The sequence below is a fragment of the Protopterus annectens genome, chromosome 7.part0 (genome assembly GCF_019279795.1).
Source record: "Protopterus annectens isolate FY-2018-M chromosome 7.part0, PAN1.0, whole genome shotgun sequence".
NCBI classification, from domain to species: Eukaryota; Metazoa; Chordata; order Ceratodontiformes; family Protopteridae; genus Protopterus; species Protopterus annectens.
Genome location: NC_056739.1, coordinates 1,711,694,356 through 1,711,720,321, shown reverse-complemented (window position 1 = coordinate 1,711,720,321; position 25,966 = coordinate 1,711,694,356). Strand labels below are relative to the sequence as shown.

At 35.3% G+C, this 25,966-nt stretch overlaps 1 protein-coding gene across 1 annotated transcript in view; it reads right to left on the bottom strand.

Moving 5' to 3' along the window:
* Nucleotides 1-25,966, bottom strand: part of LOC122807194 (aldehyde oxidase 1-like) — a 784,671-nt gene that overhangs the window by 401,103 nt on the left and 357,602 nt on the right. The window contains exons 13-14 of the mRNA XM_044078244.1: nucleotides 19,051-19,160; nucleotides 11,744-11,928 (exon numbers count right to left, since the gene is read on the bottom strand). Of these exons, the coding sequence (XP_043934179.1) occupies nucleotides 11,744-11,928; nucleotides 19,051-19,160 (295 nt within the window). The remainder of the gene's footprint in view (nucleotides 1-11,743; nucleotides 11,929-19,050; nucleotides 19,161-25,966) is intronic.

The window sequence follows — 25,966 nt, the reverse complement described above, 5'->3', positions numbered from 1 at the left end:
GCTTCTCCCAAACTATCTCCTCGCCTACTCATACCCATAAACCCACCTACAAAGAAACCACCCAAGATTGGATCCTAATAAATACTCAGTCCATAACCTATAATGTAGGCATCCTGCCAGATGACATTAGCGATCACTCTCTAACCTATATAATTTGGCAAAAGAGTAATATACCCTGCCCTACAACTCTTAGAACTACTCGATCAAATAAACATTTCAACCCTGAACACGTCCTAAATGAACTGAGTGTATGCAACTGGTCACCATTAAAACCCCTCCAACTTGAGGAAGCAGTGGCATACTTCAATTCCAAGTTCCTTGAAATCCTAGACTACCATGCCCCTTCTTGTACTCTCAGAACAGTACCAAAACAGCGCCATGGCTTACTAAGGAAACTAAGCAAAAAATTTTGCTAAGAAACAAATTCTGGGCCAAATGGCGTACCTCTAAAGACACATCTGATCACTTAAAATGTAAACAACTTAGAAACTCTACTAAAGCATCAATAATATCAGACAAAAAAAAACTTCTTCTTCCAACTTCAACAAACCAACCATCAAAGTCCACAGAAATTCTGGTCAGGTATCAATAGCCTCATTAATCCAGGCAACTCTAAAACACCAACCCCATCTGGAATTACCCTTGATACTCCCAAACAAATTGCTGACTCCTTCAATAACTTCTTTACTGAAGCTATCCAGTCACTTGCTAACTCTCTACCTCATGTATCCTCTAATCTGCCCTCCTCCTCATATACTTCACCACCCACTTTCCAACTCCACCCTGTCCCCACATCCCTCATCTGTACCCTCCTTCAAAAACTCAAACCCTCTACCCCTCAGCAGACCTCTTACCTTCTAAATATCTTCAAATAGAAGCTAAAGTTATTGCTCAACCTATCTCTATCCTAATAAATAGAACCATTATTGAAGGTATGATCCCATCCATCTGGAAAGTCTCACATATCATCCCACTACATAAAGGTGGCAACTCAACAGAACTTTCCAACTTTTGTCCAATTGCCCTCCTCTCCCCCATAGCTAAAATTATGGAAAAATGCATCCACCATCAACTATTAGACCACCTTCTCCAAAATAGCCTGTTAGCCAGCTCTCAGCATGGCTTTTGATCTTTCCATAGCATCACTACTGCCCTCCTTTCCTTCTCTGACCACATTAACAAAAATTGCAACAATAACACCCTGTCTTTTGCTATCTTTATTGATCTTTCAAAAGCGTTCGACATGGTTAACCATCAGCTACTGTTGAATCTTCTCAAGTCCCTCTCATTTGATACTCAAACACTACAGTGGTTCAAGTCCTACCTAGACAACAGGCAACAGGCAGTGCTATGAGAAAACATTATATCCTCCCACCTATCTGTCATCCTTGGTGTACCCCAAAGGATCCATTTTGGGCATTCTTCTATTCTCTAACTTTATAAATGATCTATCTATTAGTATCCCCCAAGCTGTAACAATACAATATGCATATGACTCCACATTAATATCCTCAGCCACAGGGCCTTCTGAACTGCAGTCCCTCACCCAAAATACCTTTGAGCTTGTAGAATAATAGTTTATACAGCAGTGTCCCCTCCTTAACCACAAAACAACTAGAAAAGACTAAACTCTTGTTGTTTACTCCTACACAAAAGTCCACCCCACTTCACTTCTCTATCAAATTTAAAAATGATACAGTCATATCTCCTGATACTGCCACCAAACACTTAGGAGGAACTATTGACCATAGCCTTAATCATGACACTCATATCAACACCACAATAAAATCAGTAAACCAAAAACTAGGCTCCCTCTATAAAATGAAACCCTTCCTTACTCCCATAGTTAGAATTACTATTGTCCACAAACACCTTATCTCTACTCTCTTTTATACCTCTCCTATATATATATATATATATATATATATATATATATATATATATATATATATATATATATATATATCCAAAAGCAACCTCTACAAGCTGGCAGTCTCCTACAATAACATTGCCAGATTTTCTACCAGCTCCCCTTTTAGAACCCACCACTGCCAAAATCTGAATCAACTGGGTTGGCTTGAATTGCATAATTAAATTTTATTTTATCAATTGATTATTGCCCATAAAACCCTTTATCATCCAGATAAAATTCCAATTCTCAAAAGTCTAATCAGCCCATATAAAAATCTTACAAACCTACGCTCAGCTAATAAACTTCTGGTATCCGGACATAAACCCAACAATAAAGCAGGAGATTCCCTTTTCTCTAACACTGTGGGGAAAAGTTGGAACTTACTTCTCTGTCTTCTACAACACTCTTCAAAAAGAAACTAAAACCATACCTTACAAGCCACTGGCTATGTCCCTGTTCTAACCTTGACTAAGACTTTCTCTGTCTAGTTTCATCATAATCAGTTTTTCCCAGGCTATTACTCACTTTATTGCCACTTTAAGGCCTATACCTTCTAGTTGCACTTATGATACCCAAGAAAGACGAAATGGACATCTTTCTGTCTCTTGATGAGTTTCTGCCCCTCTCCCAATCCTGTTTTTTTTAACTAGTCTGTTCTCCTGTTTCTTACTTATAGCTGTGAGCTGGGAATCTCTCATATCCTTCTGAATACTTTCTTCCCACAATGTTTACAAAGAAAAAGAGGGCTATCTTATCTTATTTTTGTTCTATTTTTTTTCCCATCATTTATACTAAATTACCTTGTAACACCTGTTTTGTCTGACAACCTATCTGTAACTGAAGTTTAATGTTCTGTAACTGAAGTTTTAATGCTCTGTGTGTTTATCTGTTTTATGTGGAGCTTTTCTCCCCGGGCCTCTACTGAAAATGGGCATATATTCAGTTAGACTAGCACAGTCAACAAATGTAAATTAAATAAAAATAAATATATAAATGATGAGATAAATTATGAAGAAATATATGAAGATATAATGAGATTTATATGGAAAAAAGGAGAACAAATGAGATTAAAAATAGAGGCCTATAATGTTGAATAATTGTGATTATAAGTTATTCATGAAAGTAATACAGTAAAGACTAGAGGACAAATTACATTTTAAAATAGAAGAACATGCTTATGGTGTTAGAGGAAAATGAATGCAAGAGATATTAATAATAATTAGAGAAACAGATGGTATTAAGAAATGTCAGAAAGAAACAAATTTAATAGTGTCAGATATAAATATAACATTTGATTCAATAAAGCATAACATATTATGGCAATTAATGGAAAAATATAATTTAGTGTAAAGATAAAAAAGTATGTAAACCAGTATATAAAAATACTAACATTAAGGTTTTAGTAAATGGTTGGTTTAGTGAAAAAATATTGATGAAAAGTTATATAAAACAGGGATGGCCAATGAGCTTTCTTTCTGTTTATAATAGTTATGAATAGCGTGATAAAATGAATAAATGAAGGGTTGGATAAGAGTAAATATTTACAAGAAATGGGGGTAAATTGTCCTTTTGTTATGTCTTCTGCTGTTGATATAATATTAACAGCAAAAAATGGAGAAGAAATGCAAAAAGTGGTTAGAAATGTATATGATTGTTTACAAGAAATGTGTTTCAATATTAATAAAGAAAATGCAAGAGTTTAAGGGGTGAAAATGATTTGGAAGGTATAAAATTTGGGAAAACAATATCACCTTTAGGAACTGAATTTGGAGAGTATGATCTAATAAAACAGTAATGGGAGAAAGTTTGAGAAATTTATAGGAACTTAAAGTTATGTGAAGTAGGGATAATGTAAAAAAGTATACTTGATAAATTCAATATGGATGGGGAAATATCATATTTAGCAAGTATATATATGATTCCAAGAGAAACAGAAAAATAATTTTTCGATATCATTTTTCAATTTATTTGGGGATCTAGACTGAATCCAGTTAATAGATGAGATTTGTGTATGGAAAAAGACAAAGGAGGTTTGGATATATTATTAAGTATAGATAAAATTGAAGAAATTAGGAAGAGCTGGTGCATATTTGTTAAGACAAAAAACTATTATGTGAATCCTTGGAAACATTTAACAAAATAAAATATTGAAGCTATAAAGCAAATAAATAGATGGTGTATGAAAAATGTTGTATATAAGGATGTTTTATGTTGGTTACAAATTTAATTACATATTAATAGAAATGTGTTTTATAAAAAGATTAATGAGAGATTTTGCATTGTGGAAAGTTAGAAACATCAGGACATGTCTTTTTGATATGAAAGAGTTAAACATTTTTGAGAAAAGATAATATAAATTAAAATAGTTAAAGAATTGAAAGACTATAAGCAAATAAGTATGGAAATGACTATTTTTTATGGAAAGAATAGTAAAGACTACATTAATAATGTGGATAAAAATATTTGGTATATTTAGACACTTTGTAATGAATAGTTAAATGAAGTTATGTTTAATGGGAAATGGATATTGTCAAATATTATAAGAAAAATCAAGTGGTGGTTATGGAGAAAAGAGTGGTGGTGGTATGAATGTAAAGCAATGAAGAAATGTAATATAAAATGTTAGTTCTTTGTGTAAATATGCAAGTTGTCAAGAAAAATACTCTACTCATTATGGAACTCACAGTCCATACATTTGATGAGTTCATATGTATGTTCCATTCCCAGTGCAATGCTTCCCATGGCAAGCAGTGAGACAGGAGATGATGCAAATGCTGACTTCATAGAGTTAACCAAAAAATAATTCAGAGGAAACATTTGAAAAAAAGAAGATTGTGGATGAAATCATGCAGTTATTTCAAAGAAATTTGTTTGGGAATTTGGCAGGAGAATAATGGTCACAATAGGATGTTGTTATTACAACCCTAGAGTTGGGAGGGTTGTGGGCTGATTTATTGATGACTTGATGGAACAAAATGAGCCAGAGACTGGAAAATAACTATGTTGAGGTGAGATTATGGGCAAGATTCAAAAGAAAGAGGTGAAGGCTATAACATAAGAAAATGTCTGTAGAAGCAGTAAGGAAGGAGTGAGAAGGAAAAAGAGAGAGTACAAAGATGGAAGAAAGAGAAAAAAGGAAGTATGTTGTGCATATGTAGTGTAAGGAAGAGAAAGTGGTGGATGGGTATAAAATATGAGATGCAGTGATTGTGCCTTTAAGAATTAAGGCATAACAGGTAAGAACATTTATTCTGATAGAAATGAGACATATTGTGACATTTTCTTTGAGACTTTTAGAGGACTAAAGACTCTTTAGGAGGAATACTTTAAAATAAAAAATATGCATCAATGAAATAACTGTATTGTTAAGACTTTTAACTGTGAAATAGAAAAGAAAGTGGTTATACTGTTTTGAACAGAGGCAGAAAGAGAAACTGTAAAAGAATATTTATTAAAGAACTTTTCTAAAGAAGTTAAAGACATTTTAAAAGTAATTGATAGAGGTTTATGGACTGGGGGATGGCATTGTAATGTTGTTTTGAAAATAGAAAATGATAGAATTGTACATATTCCAAGCATAATTAATGATGAAGGAAATAGAGCTGTTATAAAGTATTGTGGACAACTGAATACATGTTTCCATTTTGTGGGAAAGAGGGACATTTTGTAGGCAATCATGATAAGAAGAAATGTTTTATATGTAGGGAGTTTGGACATGATGTAAAAGTGTGTAATTAAATGTTTTAAATGAAAAAAAACAGACCATTTATGGGTGGATTGTACAAAAGAGCAAAAAGAAAAAGTGTCTGTCGAAGAAAATGTAAGTGAAGGTGAAAAAAGGAACAACTGCAACAGGAATAGTAACAAAATGATTTTGCAGAAAAGACAAATAATAATATACAAAAAGCAGATAGTGACAAAAAGGAAAGAGAGGAAGGTAAAATAGAAGTTGGGTCAGAGGTTAGTGATGGGGAGATATAGATTGGATGGTAATTAAAAAGAAAAGCTGTATTGCAATGTAGAAAAAGGAAATTCTGAGGATTAGGAATGGATAAAAATGCATAAATTCATATAGTTTAAGAAGAAGAAGAGAAACAAATAGTCTTATAGAGGACTGCAACAGTGAAACAAGAAGAACATCAAATAATCGTATAACTTTATCTGTTAATGTGAATAGTATAAAATGTTTAGTAGGAAGAATTAGAGCATTAGAGTGGTGTAATAAATGTGAAGTAGACATTATAGTATTAGAGATGTTAGAGGTTTACCAAGGAAGAAGGATTAGAAATGGAAAATTCATGGAGAGGAGGTATAATTTGGAATTTGGGAGGAGAAACCTGTTCAGGGATAGCAGTACTATATAGTACAGCATTATGATATTGCATTTTACTTTAGCATTATGATATTGCATTTTACTTTAGCTGGATTAGGATGATTATTAGTGGTAGATCTAAGATGGGAAAATAGAGTGCATAGACTTATAGCGGTATACACATATATAACATATAAAGAGAGAAAAGTTGTTTAAAGACACGTTAGATTATATAATAATAAAATGGATATAATAGTAACAGGAGATTTTAATTATAACATAAGGAATACAAATAAAAAAGGCTAGAAAAGAAAAAAAATTAAGGAATTTATGCAGTGTGGAAATTTAGTATTAGAGAATATAAATATAAGTATATATAGGAGAGGGAAAGTTAAAACAGATACTGATTATTTCTTTATGTCTAAAGGTATAGAAATATTCATAGAAGAAGCAGTGAAAACAGGATTTTTAGATCATATGGCAATATTGAGAGAAACAGAGGAAAATAAAGAACATATAAAAATCAGAAAAGGAATTAAAAGAATAAACAAGAAAGTATGGAATGAGAAAAGAAAAGATAATATATTGGGAATATGGAATTATGATGGATAGCATTTAAAAAGAAATATAAAAATAATTATTTCAAATGGGAACATGGAATGAGACTAAAATAGAATATACAGAAATGCAGAATAATTGTTAGAAAGATTAGAGAGAAGTAAAAAATGAAATGAAAAATATATACATAAAATAAATCAGGAACAAATTAAGGAGTTGTATAAGCAAAATATTTTTTGTTAAGAAGAAAGGAAGAATTATTTCCATATTTAAGTAAAATAGTAAAAGAAGAAAGTGGTATTACGAGAGAAATGAAGAATAAAAATGTGAAAGTGAAAAAACAACAAGGAAGTATTATGAATGTTGTAGTACATTATGTTGAAAAGATGGTAAAGAAAAGAGGGACAAAAAATGAAAATGAATAGAAGGTTAAGCAATTTACAGAAGAACCAAAGATTGTGATGAATAGATTACTGTAATGTAATTAGACAATGTGATAAAGAAAAAAATCTTAATTCTGTAGCACGTTCAGGTGGTATATGTTATTTAAATCTTAGTAAATATTTAATCAATGGTTAAATTATGGCATTTGTTATATAAGAATATGTAGTAGAATTATGAAATGTATTTAGAAGAAAGGATGGAAAGATTAAATGAATAATTGGAGACTAGTTGGGTTAAATAATACTGATTAGAAGCTATTTATAAAGTTAATCCAAATAAAATTAGACAATAAAATAGATAAGGTATTAGAAAATAATTTTTAAGGAGTTAAAGGAAAAGGGTATCAGGAACTCTTAATGATTGCTAGAGAAATGGTAGATGATGTTAAAAAAGAAAGTAATGAAGCAAAATTAATGGTAGGGGACATAAGTAAAGCATTTGACATGATAGATTGTGACATGTTATGGAAATAATTGAGGGATATAATTTTAGTAAACAAATTCAGCAAGGTATTAAATCAGTATCTACTAATTGTAAAATAAGAATTTTGATGAATGGCTAGTTAAGTGAAGAGACAGAGGTGAATAGGGGTTTAAAATGAGGATGCCTGATGATTAGTATTTTATTTGTAATAGTAATGAATTAGCTAGTTAAAAAGACAAGTGAAAAATGAGAAAAATGCATTATATTGAGAATACTGGTATCAAATATCCTATCATCATATATTATGTGGATGATATCATTCTTATGACCAAAGACAGGAAAATGATGGAAGAAGTTATTTTGTGTGTAAGTAATAGTTTGCAAGGAATTGGGGATGTCACTCAATAAAGAAAAAAGTAAGGAATTTATATCAGAGGAACAGTTAAAGGGAATTCAGTTTGGAATAAAAGAATATTGGTATTAGGAATAAAATTTTGTGCATTGAGTGTCGTTAGGGAGCAATGGATGAACATTTTTGAAGAATTAAAAGGAATTAGTACAACATGGCATGGGTATAGATTATCTTTTTAGAAAAGATGCATTTGATTAATTTCATACAAATGTTCCCTGATATGATTCTTCAAAATTCAAATCATCTTCCCAACACTGATCGCAAACAGCCTAGTAGGCCTGGTTGCTATTAGTATAGTCAGTATAAAAATTTAATTTTAAAGTATGCCCAGTAACAGGATGTACAAAGGTATCTTCAGTTTTAACATATTTACACATGGTACATAGTCTGCATGGATGTGTCCCATTCCTAACAGAAATAAAGGGTTTATTGCTAACCAGAGGTTTATCGCAAAGCAGTTTCTTAATAGAACTATTAATTCTATAACAAAAGTGTGGAGTTTCTAACCTTTGTGGTAAGACAGAACACTAACAGAAACAACTTTAGAATGTATGTCACTAATTTAAATGACATTCAACCTATCTATGACATCATTAGGAAGCACTGGCATATTTTGACTACTGATGCCAGATGGAGGGACTTCCTTGGTGCAAGAAATCTGAACAAAAACAAAAGTAATGGGAGACAAAGGCCCGAAATCAAAAACAGACTTTGAATATTATTATTATAAGCTTAGGAAGTTAAATAAAAATGTAATGGACAAACACTTGGCACTACACTTTAAAATCAAAATAAAAACAAGAAAAAAATCTGAAATCCACTGTGTCATTCCTTCAAAGCAATACTTTACTGCACAAAGAACGAGTTCTATCATCTGTTCATACCCAAACTTCTTCAGAGTCACGCAGTGGATTTTGGATTTTTTCTTGTTTTTGAACTTTGAAAGTTGCTAGAATAATAAGGTTTGAATTAGCGTACATATTCTGAAGGATATGAAGTCTAAAACTCAAATATATGTTATCATTTAGTGACTTAAATTCTCAATGATTTGCCAGAACACCACAAATTTTATGAGGATCAAACTAAAATCATGAGGCAAAAATCTGGGCATTCTGCAAACATCTTGACAATTGAGAGCTACTGGAGTGATTACTTTCCGACACTTGATAACCATATCATTTGATATAAGCTATGTGATGAAAAATGACCTCCTTACAATAGCATATAAGTGAAGATCGAAATATGGTTCATTGTAGACATAGGTTTCTGTATCTGACTACAAGACTGACTTTCTGGGTATGTTATCAGTGTTATAGTTACAGTGCTGGTACTTCTTGCTGAAGGATACTGTTAGTTTCATAGGTTCATAGGTGTTTAGTAGGCTAATGGCCACAAGGGTTTTTTTAAGCTTAGCCATGCACCCCAAATCTCTGACAAGTTCTGGTACCCTTGATAAATGTAAGCAGGAGCTTGGGAGATGAAACATTTACAAGCAGGGGCCTGGGAGATGAACCATTTACAGATTGCTTGTGCCCATTAGAGACATAGGTGCTGTGACAGGAATGAATTTCCTGTTCTCCATCTAATCAAGTTACACTTGAAATGAGATAGGGAGGAACTCTGCTTCATATAGATGGGGATCTGGTTCCAGAGAAGGGGTAGTCTCTGGGATACATGTCTGTCTTTCCAGAAGGTCCTATTTATGTCACAGGCAAGGTTTAAGTCTTTAGAATGGGTAATCCTGGTGATGTTTGTTTTGTGGATATGCAAGAGGTCCATCAGGATGGAATTTGACAACACCTTGAATGCCAGGCATAGATCTCCCCTCAACAGCCTGTATGAGACATAATACAGGGATAGGACCTTGAGGTGGTCTGCTTAGGACATGTTACTTATGCTGTATTCATTTAGTGAAGAACATCTGTGGAAGTTCCAGTTGTTGGATGTGCTTGTTTAGGTAGATACCAAAGGGGGCTTTATACTCATCGATAGGTTGGATGAATGCAGAATACAATGGAACAATGATTTCTGTGGACCTAGATGCCATACTTTTGTTTATAAGTTGCACAACATATAATGATTTGCTCACAAATGTAGACAGCTAAATTACTGTCTATGTGTGTCCCCAAGTCCCTGAGCACTGGGTCAACGCTTAAGGGAGTGTTGTCAATATGATAGCTACCAGGGGTAGATACCTTTCCAAAGGACACTATTATGCATATCTTGGCATTTAGTTTTAGTCCATGGCTCTGACCTCAGTTGTTTGTCTGTGTCAGCCCTTCCTGGAGAACATTTGTGTCAGTGTGGGATTTAATGACAACGACTGATCTGCAATCATCTGCAAATTAACTCAGTCAGAGGCCATTGACATTGATCTTGACTTCAGAGAAGTAAATGCCAAAAAGGTCCAGTCCCAGGACTAATCTCTGAGGGACTCTGCTTGTGACTGGCTTCTTTGTAGAAGTAGACTCCCCAGTTCTAACTTTCTGGTCCTGTCTGTGAGCCAGCTAGCTATCCACTGGGTGATGTAAGGTTTTATACCTAAACTCTTGAGTTTGTCAACAATGCCTGAGTAAGGTATTGTGTCAAATGACTTGGCCAGATCCAGATAGGCAGTGGGAACCATTCTGCCTTTATCAGTTGCTTTGGTGACCTTTTCAAAGATGTCCACCAGGATTAGCAGGAATGACCTGCCCTTGATGAAACCAAATTTGTTTGGGTCCGATGTCTAGAGATTTCCTATGTCATTACTGATCATTTTCATGATAATTCTTTCCATAGCTTTGTATATAAGACTAGTGAATCTTATGGGTCTGTAGATGTCCCACCTTTGTGCAGACATATGACTGTTGCCATGCTCCATTTGTGAGACATGAAGCCTATTTGGAGGCAACAGTTAAATAGCAATGCCAGAGGTTTCTGATAGGTCCTGTTTCATGCTATTTAGAAGGCATCATGGGATGCACACCTGAACCACATGCAATGTCTGACATGAACATAAGATATACTCACTGTATGCACACCTGAACGGCAAACAATGTCTCACCTGAACTTAAGGTGCACTCACTGTATGCACACCTGAACCCCAAGCAATGTCTAAGCTGAACTTAAGGTTTACTCATTGTATGCACACCTGAACCACAAGCAATGTCTGACCTGACCTTAAGGTATACTCACTGTATGCACACCTGAACCATAGGCAATGTCTTACATGAAATTAAGGTACAATCACTGTATAAACACCTGAACCACAGGTAATATCTGACATGAACTTAACGTGTATTCACTGTAAGCACATCTGAACCACAGGCAATGTCTGACATGAACTTACCTGGCTAACAAAATGTTAAATTATTATTCAATGGTTATATCATTTAATGTAAAGCAGGATCATAAAACCTGCATAACTGTGCTTACTATTTACTCTTTGAATATTCATTCACTGAAATGCATTCCATTCTTTGCATATCAATATACCAGAAAGAGTTATCTTTTGTATTTTTTTACACATATAGCAAAGAAAAGTAGATTAAGCCATATGATTAGCTTCAAACAGTCATATAATTCTGTTCATCATCCACTGGCTGGGAATTACAAGTTAAATGAAAACTGAAAAATCATGTTTACAATATCATAATTTTATAAGAATACCACTGACTGGGATGAGAAATAAAATTTGTACCTTCCAGCGAGTTCTTGGCAGGTCCTTGTTGCACTGAGAGTTGTAACACCAACACTGCCATAGACAATACGGCAGCTATGAATGACATTTGACTTCTCCTTGAAAACTACGCTCATTGCAGCATTAACAATAGGGAAAGCATTTTCCTGACGCTGAGCTTGTCTAAATGCTAATATAAATTCCCACTGAAACAAACGATAAAAAAAGTTCATTTATTTATTATCGGTAAATCAAATGCATAAAGCAAATTAATTTAAACAAATTAACCAATAAAAAAGCTCAAAACTGAGCCTGTTCCAGCAGCCTTCAATCAGATGACATCTAACTGCACACTCCTGCCACTAGGGTGCAAGGGAACCCTCTCAAACAAAAGGTGGCCTGGTTTAGTGCTCAAGCAATACAAAGAGAACTAGATTCAGCAGGTCTGAATCCAGTCTATGCTACAGCAAACAAAGTGCAACAATTTCAGGAAAAAAAAACAGTTTAAATAAGTAGTGATATGGTTAAAATGCAGTTCAAAATTGCAATATGCAGAGAAAAATTCTACTTAAGTTTTGCAGAGATCACCAGATGACTTGGATTGATCAGATAAATACAGTAGAGCAGTAACTGGTCACCAAACTCTGTGGAGCTTTGCTAAAAGAAGCACAAACCAGTGCAAAAGTGGTGCTTATGTAGCAAATGAAAGCAAGGTAATAATAAAAACCAATAAAAAAGCTAAAAACTGAGCCCTGTTCCAGTAATCTTCAATCATATGAGCTCTAACTGCACACTCCTGACACTAGGGTGCAGGGGAACCCTCTCCAACAAAAGATGGCCTGATTTAGTGCTCAGGTTATACAAACAGAACTAGAGTGAGCAGATCTGAATCTAGTCTATGTTATAGCAAACAAAGTGCAACAATTTCAGAAAAAAAAACAGCTCAAATAAGCAGTGTTATGGTAAAAATGCAGTTCAAAAGTACAATATACAGTGAAAAATTCTACTTAAGTTTTGCAGAGATCAGCAGATGGATTGGATTGATCAGATAAATACAGCAGGGCAGTAGCTGGTCACCAAACTCTGTAGAGCCAAACTACTTCATGTGAGTGGTTAACAGGTCAAGTTCTGGATGACTTAAAAACTTTGTCAACTTGAAGAAGGCATTTTTATGAAGCTACTATTCATGAGTATCAAGAAGTTAACTATTTGAAATGTCAGGACCCGCTTTAGAGAGTCTAGCAATTCTGAGAATGAATTACTAAAACAATGGACTTGTGTATACTAAGTCTGAGAAGTTTAAAGCAGAAGAGCAATATTTGACATTCACCTTACTTTGCATATTCAATGTGTGTTTTGAGTGCCAATACTCAGTATTATGAGTGTCGACATTTTAATAAGAACTATCACAGAAGCTTGTCTGCCAGGTTACTTTTTTTTACTTGGAAAGTAATTCACCTTGGGAGCTAAGCTTTTTATGAATAGCATTTGTGCATATAATATTAGAGCATCTGCAAAGAGACTAGGCGTGTGTTCCTCCCTGATTTTAATGTATCATTGCATTATCTGTCACCTGATGCACAGTCCCCATTGTGAGACTTGACAGAAATCTGTCAGAGTAAGGAATATGACATGTATTTGTGGCTAATGTGAGGCTTCCCCTGAGATGGTGTTCACGGACTCTGACCTTTTAGGTTCCTTATATGAGCATCTTAAGCATAATTAGAAGCACCTGCTTTCAAGTTCTGGTACTGAAGGTACAAATGTTAACCTTTCACTATGGCCGTTTAGCTGTTCCTTCACCAGAAATGGAAACACTGGAAAATGATATTCTGGATATTGAACAGTCCAGCTCCAAACACTGTATAAATATCATAGACATTTTCTTATATTAAACTTAACATTAGTTTCCATGTACATGGATGAGGACATGAAACCTCTGTTCTGGTAGGAAGATCCATTCTGTCATGTATTACAAGAATGAAATGATAATGGCTTCCAGGAATCTGTTTGTTTGAGAAGAGAATAAATCCAACATCTGCAAAGTCAGATAAATCCCCAGATTCTTAAAATAGTAATGTTCATTATGCCAACTGCCATGTCTCCAGAGGCTGAGCCTTAATCAGACAATCATACCAACAAGGACAAATATCCACTCTTGCAAAATCAGGTGAGCAAACATTGGAGTTAGACTTTTGGCAAATGCCTTGGTTGCAGCAGGAAAAAAACTGCAGTGAAGTGAACTGAAATTGACAATTCCTACTCAAAACCTGATGAATTGTCTGTCAGAGTTGTGAATTTGAATGTGGAGATGTTTGTATGCAAGGCAAGCCAACAACTTCACATAAGAGGAGAATCAAGACTGTGAAGGATTAGCATCTGGGATTTTACTAATTAAACTGATCATATTTGTCAGATCTCACATGGAGATCCACAGCCTTTATTAATTTAATCCCAGAAAAAAACCTTAACTAAAAAACATTGCCTGTCTCTGAAGGGAACACTGAATAAAGAGCTTGAGATGGAAGAAGTTGTTGAATCAGAGAAGAGGTACCTGAAGATGACCTTTCATGATGAGGAGGATTGGTTCTGGTATTTGGGGTGGAGTACAACATTCTGTGATGTAAGCAGAAGAAATTGTATGAGTACAAATTCTTGGCAACTTCAGATAGTTGAGCATCTGTACACATGACAGAGAAATATGACGGGCCCCACCACAAAGAACTTGAAAAAAGTAATTTTTCTTGATGAAAAGTTTTCCATGGTTGCTGCAGGTTAGGTTAGAGTTACTTACTTTTCTTCTACTGCTATTTTCCTAACTACTTATCACAAAAGGATGAAATTTGGACATGTAATTCTTGGAATATTTGGGAAATTGAAAATTAAAATATTTGTGTTATATATTCCTTTAACTTGACCACTTTTTTCATAGGATCATAGGAGATTACTAGGCTAATGGCCCTGGGGCCCTTACAAGCCTAACCAAGAGTTTATTCCCAGTCAGCACATGTCACCCCTGTTAATAAGGGACACAGGTGGAACCCCTGGAACAAATTTATGGTTTCTCATCCACTCATCAAGATTACGTTTGAAGAAGGTCAATGAGATATTCTGTTTGACATGTATGGGAAGTCTATTCCAGAGACAGAGCAGCCTCTGGGAGACAAACCTGTCTCTCCAGCAGGTTTTGTTGATGATGCATATTAGACTAAAGCCTTTCGAGCAGGTAATACGTGAGGAGTTAGACTTACAGATATGGAGCACCACTAGTAGGACAGGGCCCAATATTGCCTTGTAGGCAAGACACAGATAACTTCTGAGCAATCTGTATGATACTGAGTAGAGTGATAGTGATTTGAGCCTGTCCACATAGGACAGGTGTTGGAGGCCATGGGTTCTCTTTGTGAGGTATTTCTGTGGTTTTTCCAGTTGGTGCAGGTGTTTGGAGAGGTACATACCAAACAGGGGATTATACTCAATTGGTCTAATGAGGAAGGCGTACAGAGAGGTAATAAGCTCCTTTTTTCTGGATAAAATCCCTTTACTTATGAGATGAACTAAGTAGAAGGCTTTTCTGACCACTGCTGCTACATGGTGGTCAAATGTGAGATTGTTGTCAGCCTGAGTACCCAGGGCCCTCACCACAGGTTATGTGCTTACAGGGTTGCCGCTGATGTGGTAATCAGTAGTGTTTTTGCTGAATGGTATGATAATACATTTTTTTTGCTTTAACTTAAGGCCGTGACTTTGGAACAAGTCATTGTTGCTGTGAGACCCTCTTGCAGTATGTTAACATCATTTGGGGAGTCAATGACAGCACCCAGCTTCAAGTCATCTGCAAATCTCGTCATCCACAGGTCTTTTGTCTTTTCCTGGACATCTGAGAAGTTGATGCCAAACAGTAGGGGTCCCAGGACAGGGTGTGCTGTTAGAGGTGGAGGCATTTATTTTGACTTTGTGGGTCCTATCTATGAGCCAGTTGGCCACCCACCTAATGAGATAGGGATGTACGCCAAGTTGTGTTAGCTTTTCAGTGATGCCCCAGTGGGGGATTGTGTGAAAGGCCTTGGCCAAGTCAAGGTTAGCTATATGTACTGACTTTCCCTCATTCAGTGCCTTGGTGACACTCTCAAATAAGTCAACCAGGTTCAACAGGCAAGATCCACCATTCACAAATCTGAACTGGGTGGGGTTAAGTGCTTGGAGATTGCCTATGTCCTTGTTTATGACATACATAATAATATGTTCTATGGCTTTACAGATAAGACTTGTCAAGCTAATGGGGCAATAGTTTCCAGGGTCAGTAGTGGCACCACCTTTGTGCAAGGGGATGACAATGTCAGTTCTCCACTCTGCTGGAATGAAGCCTGTACTTAGGCTGTGATTGAATGGGGTGCTTAATGGGGAAGCTAGTTCTTGCTGGAGATGGTGCAGAATACAGCCTGGGATACCATCAGGTCCCATGGAAGCTGTGTTCTTTGCCTTGGATAGGGACTTTAACACTTGGTCTATGGAGAAGTAAGGTATGAGACAAGTATAGTGGATGTCAAATGGACCTTTGAGGGGAATAGAGGGGTGAAGTTTGCCCTGAACCTATCTGCTAGCAGATTGGCTAAGTCAACAGGATCAGTGTAAGTGGTACCATTAAGTATTAATTCGGAACAAACCTGGGCTTTGCCATGGAGGTTCCTGACATAACTGAAGAAGGCTTTGTGGTTTCCCTTTGTTTTGGAGGCTATTTTCAATCCATAATTGGCTTTGGAGGTTTTCACTAATGATATAATTTGCTTGTTGAGGCTGAGGAGGGAGTTATTCCAATTTGGAATTTGTTCCTTTTTACCCTTAGGCAACATTTTCTTCCTTTTGTTGTAAATCCTGTTGATAGAGGATGCCCACCAGACATGTCTGGCTATACTTTTTTTGACAGAGGGTAAAATAAAGAGATTCAATCCAGAGTAACAGCTAGTAACTTAGTCTTATGTTCTGGAAAAGGCCGTGTCATTTACCAGGCACATATACTTAACACTGTTGAGGAGGCATCTGCTCTGACATGACCATCCTCATATTTGGAAGTGCTCTTGATCAGGCTGCTTTTTTCTTCACCCTGATCCAGCTTTATTATTTTTCTCCTTGAGAGAAGATTCAAGAAATCCTTGGGTAGATCCCCCATTTGACAAATCATCTTACCCTGGGACTACACCGTATGTGCTTGATAGTTAAATAACATGATAGCTAAATCAACACAATATATCTTTTTCCCTGACCTGCCTTGGAGTCTGTTCACTTACTATTAGGATGAGTACTCAGACCGACCATTTTCTTTGATCCATTAGGAGGGGAAAAGTCTGTATCAACAGGGTATCTTTCTATCTGTATCTATCTATCTATCTATCTATCTATCTATCTATCTATCTATCTATCTATCTATCTGTCTGTCTATCTATCTATCTAATCTATCTATCTAATCTATCTATCCACCTGTCTATATAGTCCTCATCAAATAGAAGTAGAATCTGTCCACCTGTCTATATATTCCTCATCAAAATCTTTTGAGATTCTTTGAAGAATATGGTTGAGAATTAGATTATAAAAAAGCTTTGAGAAAATATACTGAAAAGAATCTATAAGAGAGCAGTGGTGTAGTAGTGCTTTGGACTTCAGTAACTTTATCATTTTATAATTATCATTTTATAATGACTGCTCATAAAAGTTAATGTATCATCAAAATAAATATCTCTTGGGGAGAACATTCAATCCAGAATTTGTTTCAAGGATGAAAGAGATAGTCTGTAATCTGAATAAGTTAGGGACATATCATCTTCATCTTCATCTAAACTGATGCAGGAGGCCTCTCTTTCTTCTTTGCAGTGTCATTGGTGGAGGACTTGAAAACCTCACCCACTTTGACTATACCATCCTAAAGCATTATTGTACAAACTTGGTGTAGTTAACCATGGGAGCCTCCACTAACATCTGGAAAATTGGAGTGTAACTTCTTGATTCACAGACCTTCAGGTACCTGTGTATTACATGTCTGTTCACCATATGAAAAATGTGGGACTCCTTAAGGTATATGCCCAGGCATCTGCCCCCTATATGTCTGCAGCACCAAGTGTGAAATTTAGTAATAAGATCAGAAGAAACTCAAGACAGTATTGAAAAACTAAATAGAGGTAGAAGAATGACTTGTTTGGACTGAGATTTTAGATCCTGGGTTTTGAAGGAAGCACAGTGTTTCATGCTTAGGCACAATTTTAACCACCATTTTGGGGAAAGCAGCCTGCACAGCAATTGCCTGTTCTTCTTGACAGCCATATACAAGCAGGGGGTTTAGGGAGACTAGAAAATATGAAGCAGGTAGCCATCTTCAGAAAGGAGAAACTAGTCTGTGACCTTAATGTTAATGGACATCAGCTGGCTATAACAGCCCTGTGTTTCTAATGGTTAGTCAAACACTCTGCTCATGCTGTGCTGACGAGGTCATAATAAGGCCAAAATATGCATATCCACAGCTAGTGGGGTTTGGCTTTATTGTCCTGAAATTGTCCAGTAAAATGATGAAACAAGTCATGTCCATTCAGAATTGCCAATTAGCTGAAACACCTGATGTTCATAAGGATCATTTGCATATATCCCATGTGCCTCTGATACAAGAGTTTTGGGAGTTTAGAATTACTTTGCAAATTCTTACATTAAGGTAAGTATCATCTCAGGGACTGAAATGACACTTTCTCATGGCCATATTCATTATGTTATGCCACGTTTTGTACAATTTCAGTGACCTGCATTAGTAACTTTTCTTAAACTTATTGTATTTTGTTCTGTTTGTAAATTTTTCTAGATCATTCCTGAAATTGTTGGCAAACTCTGGTATACTTACCTGGTTACCAAATGCAAAAGAAAACTAAAGAAACATAACTAATTTATTATTTCAACAACCATCTAAGCAATTCAGTTAAATATACATACTATAAAACAGTCACACACTAGAAAATTATTTGGTCTCACAACAAAGTATTTCATGAAAAATTTCCAACATAAATAATAGGCACTGCATAAATATTTAAATGGCTAATGAGATGCTACAGGTATTGACTAAACATGTGACTACTGGGTAAATTAGCCTCCACATCAACCTTCAAATGATAGGTATAGTAAGGTGTACTATGATACTATGTTTGGGATACTGAAACCATCCTCAGCAGACAGCAGGGTTAGCAGTATATGGGTGTCAGCTGTCAATCTTTCTATCACAGATGTGAGTTCTGTCTTGTTATCCGATTAATATAAAACAAATCAACAAGCAGTACTTCAAAGTATAAACTTACCATGCTGGAATAAGGAATATTAATTGATATTATGACTTCTTCTGGTTTTAAGGCTGTTTTACAAAAGCCAAGGAAAAAATCTCCATCTAAAGGAATTTGTCTTGCTCCAGCTATTAAACATTAGAACAAAAGAATGATTTTATTATTTCTGATGTGTGTTAACAAAATAGTAGTCTCAGTGTTAATACTTACAAGTAACTGCATGCATCTACTAAATGTGTACAAACATTAATTAATCTGCTAGCCAGCTATGTGGAAGTTCAATGTTTTCATTATCATCAACACATCATAGTTAGTATTAGCAATATTGTTTATTAGAATTTGGTTAGCTCAAAATAAATTTTCCCTACAGAATTTTTAATTCATATGCAAGGGCTGTAGATACAAGTACCTCTTTTAATGGGCAAACCAGGGGAAGTCATACAATTTGCAAGTTGAATTTGAGCAAATCAAACCAAGAATGAAATTCATCAGCAGCTCATCATGTTAGCTGCTGTACTAAGCCACCAGTAAGTTTCAAAAGACATGATCTCATTTCTGACATGTAATGAGTTATACAGCAGTACAAGGTCAAAGTTAAAACCCAGTGATAAAATAGGATCAAATCTGTACTCAGTCATATTTTATTCCAGTTATTTAATTTCAAATAATAACATATTTATTTGAAACAATATACTTTTAATATGCACAGTTTTAATCATCTTTTGTTTCTTTTTGGATAGCAAGGAGTTCACAATTAAGTTTCCCATTCCTGTACACTGCTACTTCTGTATACAGAGATGAACACAGCAAATAGACAAAAGCAGCTCTCATATCCACACTGCTTGTATATTGTTGTGTAGTTACCACTGTCTAATGATACTCTCATATCCACACTGCTTGTATATTGTTGTGTAGTTACCACTGTCTAATGATACTCTCATATCCACACTGCTTGTATATTGTTGTGTAGTTACCATTGTCTAATGATACTCTCATATCCACACTGCTTGTATATTGTTGTGTAGTTACCATTGTCTAATGATACTCTCATATCCACACTGCTTGTATATTGTTGTGTAGTTACCACTGTCTAATGATACTCTCATATCCACACTGCTTGTATATTGTTGTGTAGTTACCACTGTCTAATGATACTCTCATATCCACACTGCTTGTATATTGTTGTGTAGTTACCACTGTCTAATGATACTCTCATATCCACACTGCTTGTATATTGTTGTGTAGTTACCACTGTCTAATGATACTCTCATATCCACACTGCTTGTATATTGTTGTGTAGTTACCATTGTCTAATGATACTCTCATATCCACACTGCTTGTATATTGTTGTGTAGTTACCACTGTCTAATGATACTCTCATATCCACACTGCTTGTATATTGTTGTGTAGTTACCACTGTCTAATGATACTCTCATATCCACACTGCTTGTATATTGTTGTGTAGTTACCACTGTCTAATGATATCTCATATCCACACTGCTTGTATATTGTTGTGTAGTTACCACTGTCTAATGATACTCTCATATCCACACTGCTTGTATATTGTTGTGTAGTTACCATTGTCTAATGATACTCTCATATCCACACTGCTTCTATATTGTTGTGTAGTTACCACTGTCTAATGATACTCTCATATCCACACTGCTTGTATATTGTTGTGTAGTTACCATTGTCTAATGATACTCTCATATCCACACTGCTTGTATATTGTTGTGTAGTTACCACTGTCTAATGATACTCTCATATCCACACTGCTTGTATATTGTTGTGTAGTTACCACTGTCTAATGATACTCTCATATCCACACTGCTTGTATATTGTTGTGTAGTTACCACTGTCTAATGATATCTCATATCCACACTGCTTGTATATTGTTGTGTAGTTACCACTGTCTAATGATACTCTCATATCCACACTGCTTGTATATTGTTGTGTAGTTACCACTGTCTAATGATGCTCTCATATCCACACTGCTTGTATATTGTTGTGTAGTTACCATTGTCTAGTGAAAAACAAAAAGACAGCTTGGAAACACCAAAGCAAATTCTCTCTCAGTTTAATGAAGCCCTTTTCGTCTTGCACATATGGCAAGACTTCATCAGAAACTGAACAAACTTCAACACAAACAATATATACACACCCTTTTTGTCACATGACACTTCTAATTAAAATCTTGTGTCTTAAACGCACATCCACATAATTGCTACTTAAAACAGTTTTTAAAAACAGATATGACTGACAATATTTTAGAACACCTCAACCCTACCCTTCCTTCAGAATTTTTATCTGTAATAGTGATAGAAATATATATACAAACATACATATACTAACAATACTATATCTCAAATTATTATGTTGACTCTCAAAGTATGGTATTACTTAGTTAACTAAGAAGTCAGAAACTTACATATCCGAGTCAAATTAAGTCAGATGTCACAAATATGGACACTTTTTTAAAAAAAATGCATACATACATTAACGTTTAAGATTTCTCAACTTCAATATACTGTTTAAAGATATTGTCTCATTCAAACCCAGGTAAAACATTGCCCCAGTTCGTATTTGCCAACTTAACTCGAGTTGCTCAAGTAAAAGTGTAAGCGGGCCCCCCCGACTATCATCAACAACTGAATTGATTGCTTTGAACAAAAATGAATGTTGTGGATAGGAAATAATGTGTCTAGCCAGTGCATTATCTCTGTTAAGGGTCTTTATTTTGTATAGATTTTCATATACTCGTTCTTTTAACCTTCTATCTGTTTTACCTATGTAAAATGCAAGTTCACAAGTAGCAAAATCCAGCAATGCTGCTATGAATGTATTTTTGCGTAACACAACAAACAGAAATGTATCAATACATGGTCTATCTGTCTCAAATGATAGTAGTGCACTTCCATCAGGTGAGGGACCAATGTTACCACCACAGACAATTGTGAATAATACATCAGCTAACATCCAAAATTTTCAGCATCAAGCCAACCAATACAATCTGAGATCAAAGAACAAGAAATCTCATTCCAACAACAACTACAAAGGGAAGACTTGGAAACGCAGGAGATGATATCACCCCTTATCGTACCAGCTTCCCCGATATCTAATGCTGCAGATTTTGGACTAAGGAACATCTTTATGAATAATGATAAAGATTTTAAAATTTACAACTTTTCTGATGTTACTATAGATCAACCACTGGTGGAACTATTAGCCAAGGGGTACACTTTTGTCCCCACAAGAAAAGCAGACTTAGTTAAAACATTAATTGACTTAAAATTATTTGTGCGTAAACTTAATTTGTCTATGCTTTTTGTTGACAATACTATGGTTCAGTCTAGTGCATTACATCCTTCAAGTAATTTTTGTCCCCCTTTACACTCAACTTTACAATGTTTTGAACTCATTTGTGAGTTGGATTTATATAATGTTTTAGGGGTGGGTTGTAATCATAAGCAGAATAAAAGTAAGAATGTTTCACCTGTAAATGTCACTAGTGAACAACTGCATTTATTACAACTAATTCAAGAAGCCCCAGTGCGTATTATGGCCCCAGATAAGGGAGGGGGGCTTGTTGTTATGAACGTGGAGGACTATGTCAACAAAATGGACCAGATAGTTTGAAGTTCGACATATCAGTTGGTTTCACGTAATGAGTTAAATCAATCATATAGTAAAATAAAGTCTCATTTATATGAAACCAGGATTACTACTGACTTGTTTAGATATTTATCTATGCTTTCCCCAAGGATACCTGTTTTGTTTGGTATCCCTAAGTTACATAAAAATATGAATAATCCACCTATGCGACCCTTGGTGGATGCTAGGGCAAGTATTACTTACCCTTGGGCAAAATGGGTAGACTAAAAGTTGAAGAAGTATGTAAATCAAGAGAAATATATATGTAAAGATTCTTGGTCGTTCTTGTCACAAATCAAGAATTTAGAATTTAATTCTGACTCTAATTTTCTAACAGTAGATGTGGTAGATTTATACTCTTCTATCCCCCATGTGGAAGGCATCGAACGAGTCAATAGTTACCTGAGAGCTAAAGCAGTAGCCTCTGATGAGGTGGCCTTAATAGGGGAAATGCTTGACATAATCTTGTATAATAATTTCATTTTATGTAATGATAAGTTATATGTTCAAAAGACTGGTGTAGCTATGGGGTCACCCTGTGGGGCAAGTTATGCCAACTTGGTAATGGCCTCATGGGAACAAGAATTTATCTTTAGTAAACAAAAAGTGAAACAGTACATTCAGTTCTACACATGGTTTTTGGACGATATTTGTATCATTTTTGAAGAAAATAAGGAAGCAGCTAGTAAATTAGTAGATTATTTTAACAGCACTACAGATTTCCGTTCCTTTACTTATGCATTTGAAACAACCAGGATTTCATACTTGGATGTGGATCTTGGTAAAGATAAGGAAAGGAACGCATATGTAGAGAAAATTTATAGAAAGGCCACATATTCAAATTCTTTATTACATTTTAGCAGTTGCCATCCATGGCACCAAAAGAAATCAGTGGTGAAGGGTCAGCTCGTGAGAGCTGCCCGTATGGTCACGTTGGACCAGGATTTCATGAATGAATGTAATAATCTGAGGTCAATGTTTGTTAGGAGAGGTTACCCAGTGGACTTTTTTGAGTGTCTACTGGAAGAAGTAAAATATAAGAGAGAACAGGGGTTGTATAAACCCATTTTGTCCATCAGTTTACAAAGTGTTATAATAAGTGACAGAGAATTATAACAAAAAGAAGTATGGAATTTAAGTCTAATAACACCCTATAGTAGTAATGCAAGGGAAATAATGTCAATTTTGAACAAAAATTGGGAAATAATTAGGAGAGATCCTCACCTTTCTACAAGGTCAAAAGCAAACCCCGGATTATTTACAAGAGGGAGACTAATTTAAAGGAATTATTACAACATAAAAAACCACCCCACAGTGGAAGTGTGGCATGTACAAATGCCAAATGTGTAACTACTGTAAATACATGAGTACAGGACAAGACATTGAAGTTAGAAATATTAGTTTTAAAATCAAATTAATGTATACTTGTCAGTCCAAGTTTGTGGTTTATTTAGCCCAGTGTCAATGCTGTGCAGCGTTTTACATAGGTAAAACGGACAGAAGGTTTAAAGAACGAGTATATGAACATCTATACAAAATAAAGACCCTTAACAGAGATAATGCACTGGCTAGACACATTATTTCCAATCCACAACATTCATTTTTGTTCAAAGCAATCGATTCAGTTGTTGATGATAGTCGGGGGGGCCCGCTTATACTTTTACTTGAGCAACTTGAGTTAAGTTGGCAAATACACACTGGGGCAATGTTTTACCCGGGTTTGAATGAGACAATATCTTTAAACAGTATATTGAAGTTGAGAAATCTTAAACGTTAATGTATGTATGCATTTTTTTTTTAAATGTGTCCATATTTGTGACATCTGACTTCATTTGACTCAGATATGTAAATTTCTGACTTCTTAGTTAACTAAGTAATACCATACTTTGAGAGTCAACATAATAATTTGAGATATAGTATTGTTAGTATATGTATGTTTGTATATATATTTCTATCACCATTACAGATAAAAATTCTGAAGGAAGGGTAGGGTTCAGGTGTTCTAAAATATTGTCAGTCATATCTGTTTTTAAAAAATGTTTTAAGTAGCAATTATGTGGATGTGCCTTTAAGACACAAGATTTTAATTAGAAGTGTCATGTGACAAAAAGGGTGTGTATATATTGTTTGTGTTGAAGTTTGTTCAGTTTCTGATGAAGTCTTGCCATATGTGCAAGACGAAAAGCGCTTCATTAAACTGAGAGAGAATTTGCTTTGGTGTTTCCAAGCTGTCTTTTTGTTTTTCACTAGTTTGCCTTACTTTGGTTCCTGTCTTTTGTAGTTACCATTGTCTAAAAATGCTCTCATATCCACACTGCCTGTATATTGTTGTGTAATTATCACTGTCTAACAATGCTCTCATATCCACACTGCTTGTATATTGTTGTGTAGTTACCACTAACAATGCTCTCATATCCACACTGCTTGGAGAAGGCACACTCGTTGTTTTCCCTACTTGAGCTCTTTCTTGTCTTTTGTTTGAATCCTGTCTCATGTAACGCTTACCATTTTAGTTTTTGTTTTTCCTTGCTGTGGACAGTGGTATATCCTAAGTAACTCCTAATGTATTTTAGTTTACTGTTATTATTATTGTTATTATTACTCTTATTATGACACTGTTAGTTGCCTAAGCTGAACCCTATTTGTGACCTTCAGTTATGCTTCATTCTTGCACCTGGTGGTGAGTAGTTCTTGCCCAACCATTGGCATTTTTGGGGATTTTCCCATAGCCTTACTATTATTGTGTCCTTTCCTACTTCCTCTCCACATCTGTTTCCTTCGCTATTAAAGCGCTACCCACTGACACAACCTCTCCTTTTCCCATCCTTCTTGCACACACAATTACCATACGTACTCACAGTATCAGAAAGAATGATTTAATCATTCACACAACATTAATGTTTCTCTCCTTCATAACAGCCTACTGCTCAGGCATGTTATATCACAGGTTACATGTAGTACCTGACAACACCATATACCTTTTGTTCACACTCTTCACTCCTCTTCTCTGTTCACCATAACCTCTTTGGTCCCACCTTTTTATCCATTTCATAACCCCCCAAGCAGCTGAAAGGAAGTATTGTCATCACATATTCCCCGATCCTGCCTTTAGTCTCTATACCTCCCCGATGCTCAGTTATAACCTGTCCCAAGAATATGGTTGTCATTTTCTAGTAGTTCACCTGTTATGCCTATAATACCAACCTCCCCTGCACTTTGTACCATTCTCTCCTCCCTCATTATTTTATTTATATTTATTTTGACATTTGTTAACTAGGTATGT